Source organism: Camelina sativa, unplaced genomic scaffold, assembly GCF_000633955.1.
Source record: "Camelina sativa cultivar DH55 unplaced genomic scaffold, Cs unpScaffold00651, whole genome shotgun sequence".
Lineage (NCBI taxonomy): Eukaryota > Viridiplantae > Streptophyta > Magnoliopsida > Brassicales > Brassicaceae > Camelina > Camelina sativa.
In genome coordinates, this window is record NW_010921790.1 from 11,274 (window position 1) to 18,098 (window position 6,825).

General features: G+C 38.2%; 2 protein-coding genes across 2 annotated transcripts in view; both read left to right on the forward strand.

The window, feature by feature from the left end:
- Positions 1–388: 388 nt before the first annotated feature.
- On the forward strand, positions 389–834 carry LOC109131595 (uncharacterized protein At1g43920, Chloroplastic-like). The gene is made up of 3 exons (XM_019242750.1): positions 389–547; positions 613–753; positions 814–834. Exons 1-3 carry the CDS (start codon positions 389–391, stop codon positions 832–834), a joined length of 321 nt encoding a protein of 106 aa, XP_019098295.1.
- A 4,745-nt stretch (positions 835–5,579) lies between these two features.
- Positions 5,580–6,825, forward strand: part of LOC104773807 (anti-sigma-I factor RsgI6-like) — a 3,235-nt gene continuing 1,989 nt past the window's right edge. The window contains exons 1-4 of the mRNA XM_010498471.2: positions 5,580–5,726; positions 5,817–5,955; positions 6,040–6,209; positions 6,282–6,383. Of these exons, the coding sequence (XP_010496773.1) occupies positions 5,598–5,726; positions 5,817–5,955; positions 6,040–6,209; positions 6,282–6,383 (540 nt within the window). The 5' untranslated portion in view covers positions 5,580–5,597. The remainder of the gene's footprint in view (positions 5,727–5,816; positions 5,956–6,039; positions 6,210–6,281; positions 6,384–6,825) is intronic.

The following is a 6,825-nucleotide window of genomic DNA, read 5'->3' on the forward strand; positions in this document are numbered from 1 at the left end:
GAAAAATGTCGTTAAAATCACGAACTTTCAAATTGTGGCCATTTTAATCACGAACTTTGCCTAAGGCCATTAAAAACATGAACTTCCGTTGACTTACCATTTTAATCACCATATTTTAGTTGACCAGGACGTAAAAATCATGTCGTTAAGTCTCTAAACGGAGCAATTAGCCGGCGTTAACAGATCGTTATTCCGCTTAACGGAGGCGCAAAACGACACCGTTTTAATCCAGACAGAACCCGATAAAAATCCCCAAATCAAAAATAGAATCCCTAATTTTTCATTTTCTCCAAATCGAATTCCCAATCCCTAATCTCACATTTCATATCTCGATTTCTCACTTCTTATCTCAAATCAAAAACTCTTATCTCCTTCTTATCCAACAGATATGAGTTGCAATTCTGGGCAATCGGGTGTTGAAAACAAAATCCGTGGATGCCATGGGGTTCCGTCGAAGTGTCATTGTGGTTTAGAGGTTGTTCTCTACACATCGAACACGCAAGCAAATCCAGGAAGACCTTTCTTTCGCTGTCCAAACAGAGGAGATGTATGTATTAGAATAGTTTTGAATTAGTGTGTTTTCGAATTTTGATTCAAGTTTTTGTTTTTCAGGACCATTTATTCAAATGGGTTGAGGAAGGTGTTTACGAAGAGGTTGTAGACTTGAAGGCTCGGATTGAAGAACTGAAGGAAGATGGAATATTGATCAAAAGAGACAATAAGAGATGGAAGTTGATTTGTTTGTTCTGCTTGGTGTGTCTCTGTTTTAGTGTTATTGCCATTCTGATCTTTTTTCTTAAAAACAAAAACCAGAAATTAGTTCTTGGTTACTAGAAGTAATGTGTTTTGTGTTTGTCGTAATGTGACTTTGTACTAAAAGCTTGGCAATGGAAGACTTTGTTGGCAATGAACTTGTTTTTGATACAACAAAACATAACAAATCCGAGAACTTGATACAACAAAACATAACAAACCTGATTCAACAAAACAAAACAAATCCGAGAACAGAACAAAGAAACTGGTTGATGCAAGAAAACAAATCCGAGAACAAAGAAACTAGATGCAAGAAAACAAATCCGAGTGAACAAAACAAAGCCGAGACAACAAAACCAAAAACTAGCTGGAACACTCAAACCATGATGCAAATCTAGCAAGTCCTTGCCCTGGTGGTCCTTGCGGTTGTGATCCTTCTCCTAGTGGTCCTTGCGGTTGTGGTCCCTCCACATGGGCTCTTGATGCGTGTGCTCTTAAGACGTGTGCTCTTGATGAGTTTGATCCTTGTGCTATTGATCCTTGTGGCACTTGATGAGTTTGAGACTCTTGTTGAGGTTGAGATACTTGTGGTATTCCTTGAGCTTGTGACCCTTGTGGTTGTGGTTCCTAATTCAAGTGTATGTTTTTTAACTGAAATGAACACATATATTTGTAAGCTAAAAACTGGAAAATAAACAGAACAAACCTGATATTTTCGTGGTCTTCCTCTTGGTCTCTTTGGCACACTAACGACAGTGGGATTTTTACATGGTTAGGAGGCCTTCCCGGATTTCCTCTTCTCCATGGTGGTGGCAATACAGACAACCGGTTCAATCTAGGCCACAATGGCATCCCCTGCACAGGCCTAATACCATCAAGGTATGTCTCTCGCCACCGTTTCTTTGTGTAGTAGTCGTTGACATAATCCTCAACCTTCTCTTTTTTCCCTATTATCACACATGCCGCATGAGAACATGAGATTCCAACCATTTGCCACTTCCTGCATCCACATGTTCTTTTCTCCATATCCACACTATAACCTACACCATTGTTCCATACCTCATGTATGTTGTTTCTGGCCATATGTCTCTGACAATATTGGGCTCCAGCAATTGCTTTTTCAATCTCAGCATGAGCTCTTTTTGTGAACCGTGTCTTCAACCTATCAGCTATGATGAACCTCTTTGCATTTCTGATCATGCACTGTCGTCTTATGTCCTCAAGCAAATCGAGCAAAGGTTTTCTCCTGGCTTGTCTAATAGTCCTATTGAATGACTCACTAAGATTGTTAAGATTATCATTGCAGCAAGTACCTATCTTGAAAAAAGCTCTTGACCATGTTATTGGATTTGTAGCTTGTAGAGTGGTGTAAGCTTGAGGATTGTACTGCTTGAGTTCTGCCATATTGTCACTAAACTCCCCTGTGGTGTAGCTACGTGCTATCCTCCAAAAAATGCGTTGTAGTTCTTGGTCGTGGCTGTCTCGTTTCCAATTATCCATTATGTGTCTTGCACATTGTCGATGCTCAGCCTGTGGAAGGATGTTACTTATTGCTTTAACTAAACCCTGCAAAAAATAATTATGAAGTGTAATCAGTCAATAAGTTCTAAAATGAAATATGAGACAACTAAACAAATTAAAACCCGAGAGATGTCTCATACTTACCGACTGTTTATCCGAAATGAGAGCTAGAGGTGTCATTGTAACCAGACCCAAACTTGCAGAGAGATGTCTCAAAAACCAGTCCCAGTTATCATCATTTTCTATTTCTACAACTGCCCAAGCCAAAGGAACAATTCTATTGTCCCCATCCCTTCCAACCGCAGCTAGAACATGCCCTTTTATATCCCATTTTATAAAAGCTCCATCTATTCCTATGATAGGCCTACAAGTTTTAGTCCAAGTATCCTTTTGAGCTTTAAAACAGATATACAACCGAAAAAACCTCTGTTTGCTTCCAACCACTGGCCCTGGAATTGTCTCAATCTCAAAATCTGAGCCAGGATTCTGATTCAATACCTCCGCTTGATAATCCCATATTCTTGCAAAGTGTGATTCATGACTAGCCTTTCTTGCACTCATCACCTTGGTTTTTGCCTTTGCACACTGATCTGGAGTTACTTCTAAGTTATACTCTCTCTTAATCTCAGCAGCCATCTTGTATTTTGTGAGCTTCGGATTTAATCTAAGCCTTTCGTCAAACAAGAAAGCTATAGAAGACCTCTTCAACATCTTTGAATACCCTGACCTAACACATACATGCTCATTCACATAAACTCTAATTTGCATCTTCTGCTTCCTCTTCTCATATGAGCAATAGACTCTCCAAGGACACGGAACACCATCATCATCAACGTAGCAACACTTTGCACCAACCAAAAATGAATTGGACCGATAGAGTTTGATATCATACCTTGTCTTCAACGAGTACATCAACACGGCAAGCTTGAAGTCATCGGGAGAGTTGTATGTTTTCTCCAGCCCTAGCAAAGACTCTGGATCAGACCAATCTTTAGGAGCTGCCTCATCTTTGTCTTCTTCTTCGATCTCGTCTTCATCGTCCGACGACAAAGGATCCGGTATCTTGTCATCGTCCCATATATCATCCCCACTGTCGGAATCATACCCACCTTCCTCTCTTCTAACCAACTCTGGGAAATCATCTTCGATATTTAAGTTGGCAACTTCTTCGAGAGCCGGTTCATCGACATTAGCTTCATCGACATTAGCTTCGTCATTTCCACCACCAATTGCATCATCAACGTCATTGCAATCCTCATCTCCATACACCGCGCAGTCATCTTCACTATCGTGCTCAACTGGAGCCTCCGGTTCGTCATCTTCATTACTTCTTTTTTTTACGTTTTCCACGCCGACGTGAAGCTCCACCTCTACCTCTCTTTCCTTTATCTCCAACAACAGATTCAGATACAGCCGGTGGTGCTACTCCATCTCGGACATTAGAAGCTGCTGGGTCCGGAGCTGGTTTATCAACAATAGCTTCATCGACATTAGCTTCTTCTCGAGGAGCTACTCCATCTTCAACTCGAGGAACTTCAATTAAACTGTTGGATTCGTCTTCTGGTGGAGCTCCAACAAACGATATCACTCCTTTGTTTCTAACTTTCGGCATTTTGGATTGAGAATCAATTGGGGAAAAAACAATTAGGGATTGAGAGAGAATTAGGGATTGAATTTTCAATTTGGGGATTTTGGTCGATTTTGATCTGTTTCTCTCGGGTTCAAACGGTGTCGTTTTTCACCTCCGTTAATGTATTAACGACATGTTAACGCCGGCTTATTGTTCCGTTTAGGGAGTTAACGACATGTCAATTTTGTCCTGGTCAACAAACATTTGATGATTAAAATGGTAAGTCAACGGAAGTTCATGTTTTTAATGGCCTTAGGCAAAGTTCGTGATTAAAATGGCCACAATTTGAAAGTTCGTGATTTTAACGACATTTTTCTCATTATGTAACGTATGCATTTTCTATTACATCCAGCGGATCATTATTTCAATATCACCAGTTAAAATCTTTGATTTATTTCAACGTATTATGTAATGTATGCATTTTCTATTTCATCCACCGAATCATTATATTATTATCACCAGTTAAAATCTTACATTTATTTCAAAGTATTATGTAACGTATGCATTTTCTATTACATCCACATGATCATTATTTCAATAACACCAATTAAAATCTTAGATTTATTTCAAAGTATTATGTAACGTATGCATTTTCTNGGTGCTACTCCATCTCGGACATTAGAAGCTGCTGGGTCCGGAGCTGGTTTATCAACAATAGCTTCATCGACATTAGCTTCTTCTCGAGGAGCTACTCCATCTTCAACTCGAGGAACTTCAATTAAACTGTTGGATTCGTCTTCTGGTGGAGCTCCAACAAACGATATCACTCCTTTGTTTCTAACTTTCGGCATTTTGGATTGAGAATCAATTGGGGAAAAAACAATTAGGGATTGAGAGAGAATTAGGGATTGAATTTTCAATTTGGGGATTTTGGTCGATTTTGATCTGTTTCTCTCGGGTTCAAACGGTGTCGTTTTTCACCTCCGTTAATGTATTAACGACATGTTAACGCCGGCTTATTGTTCCGTTTAGGGAGTTAACGACATGTCAATTTTGTCCTGGTCAACAAACATTTGATGATTAAAATGGTAAGTCAACGGAAGTTCATGTTTTTAATGGCCTTAGGCAAAGTTCGTGATTAAAATGGCCACAATTTGAAAGTTCGTGATTTTAACGACATTTTTCTCATTATGTAACGTATGCATTTTCTATTACATCCAGCGGATCATTATTTCAATATCACCAGTTAAAATCTTTGATTTATTTCAACGTATTATGTAATGTATGCATTTTCTATTTCATCCACCGAATCATTATATTATTATCACCAGTTAAAATCTTACATTTATTTCAAAGTATTATGTAACGTATGCATTTTCTATTACATCCACATGATCATTATTTCAATAACACCAATTAAAATCTTAGATTTATTTCAAAGTATTATGTAACGTATGCATTTTCTATTACATCCACCAGATCATTATTTCAATATCACCAGTTAAATCTTAGATTTATTTCAACGTTGTATGCATTTTCTATTTCATTCACCGAATCATTATATTAATATCACCAATTAAAATCTTACATTTATTTCAAAGTACTTATTCCTCTGGAATTAATATAAACTAAAAATAATTATACCTTTTGTGAGCTATTAATATTTTATTAAATAGTGGAATTTCCCAAGACTTCTTCCATACTTAATCCAAATACATATCGTTGGGTATTTTTGAGTTCGTCACAAGAAAACATGAACAGAGTCAACAATGGCTTTTCCCACTCGGTGTTTTATATCATCTCTCTTCTTCTTCCTCTTATAAGTTCAGGGCTTTGCATGGATCCTTTCTCCTACGACCAGACTCTCAAATCCGAGTCCGAGGTATAACAAGAAAACATCTCAATAGATTCATTTCTTTTTGTAATTCTAAGAAAGCACAATGTTTTTAATTTATGTAACGTCATGAGAAAGTGCCTCATGGAGCCTCCACAAGCGACTGTAACTACTGGAGGAGGAGGATTCAGAGAATTGAAGATCAACGACAATGGTGGAATCAGAAATGTAGTAGAGAGAACTGATCTTGAGGAAGGCAACATATACAGCATTTCTGGTAAGAAATTAAAATGTTGGCTATAAGGGTTTTGTTGTTTCTTGTGTAGTACGTTAGATTTAAGTCTTGAATTGGGTGATTCAGCTTGGATAAAATTGAGAAATGAAAATCAAGGAAAAGTAGGAATGATACTGAGGAGAGATAATGGTAGAAAGGTTTATGGAGGTGAAGTTATGGCGAAGAAAGGATGCTGGTCTATGCTTAAAGGCGGTATTAACGCTGATTTCTCAGGCCCTATCGACATGTTCTTCAAGGTAAACAAAACTTAATTTTGTGTTTCAGTTGTAGAGATTTCAAGCACTAATGCAGAGATTTACGTCGAGCAGAGTGATGGCTTAGCGGCCGCGGAGATATCTGTACAAAATGTGAGGCTGCAACGGTTTAACAAAACTCAGTGGAGGCTACAACAAGACCAAGTCATTGACAAGGTAATTAATATGTACATCCTAATGCCAAACGTTTTATTAGCGTTTGAAACAATCTAAAACTTTGAGAAATAACGCAGATTCGGAAGAACAAAGTGAGATTTCAAGTGAGTTTTCCGAATGAAAGCTCATTAAAAGGATCAGTGATTTCCATAGAACAGAACAAACCATCATTTCTCCTTGGCTGTGCTATGAACTACCTAATTTTGGAAAATGATAGATATAAAGAATGGTTTGTGTCGCGGTTTAGACTAACTTCGTTTACCAATGAAATGAAATGGTATTCAACTGAGTCAGTGAGAGGCCAAGAGAACTACTCACTGGCTGATCGAATGATGACACTTGCAGAGGAAAACAAGATTCTAGTCAAAGGACATACGGTCCTGTGGGACGATAAGACCTGGCAGCCAAGTTGGGTTAAGAAGATAACAGATCCTAAAGATTT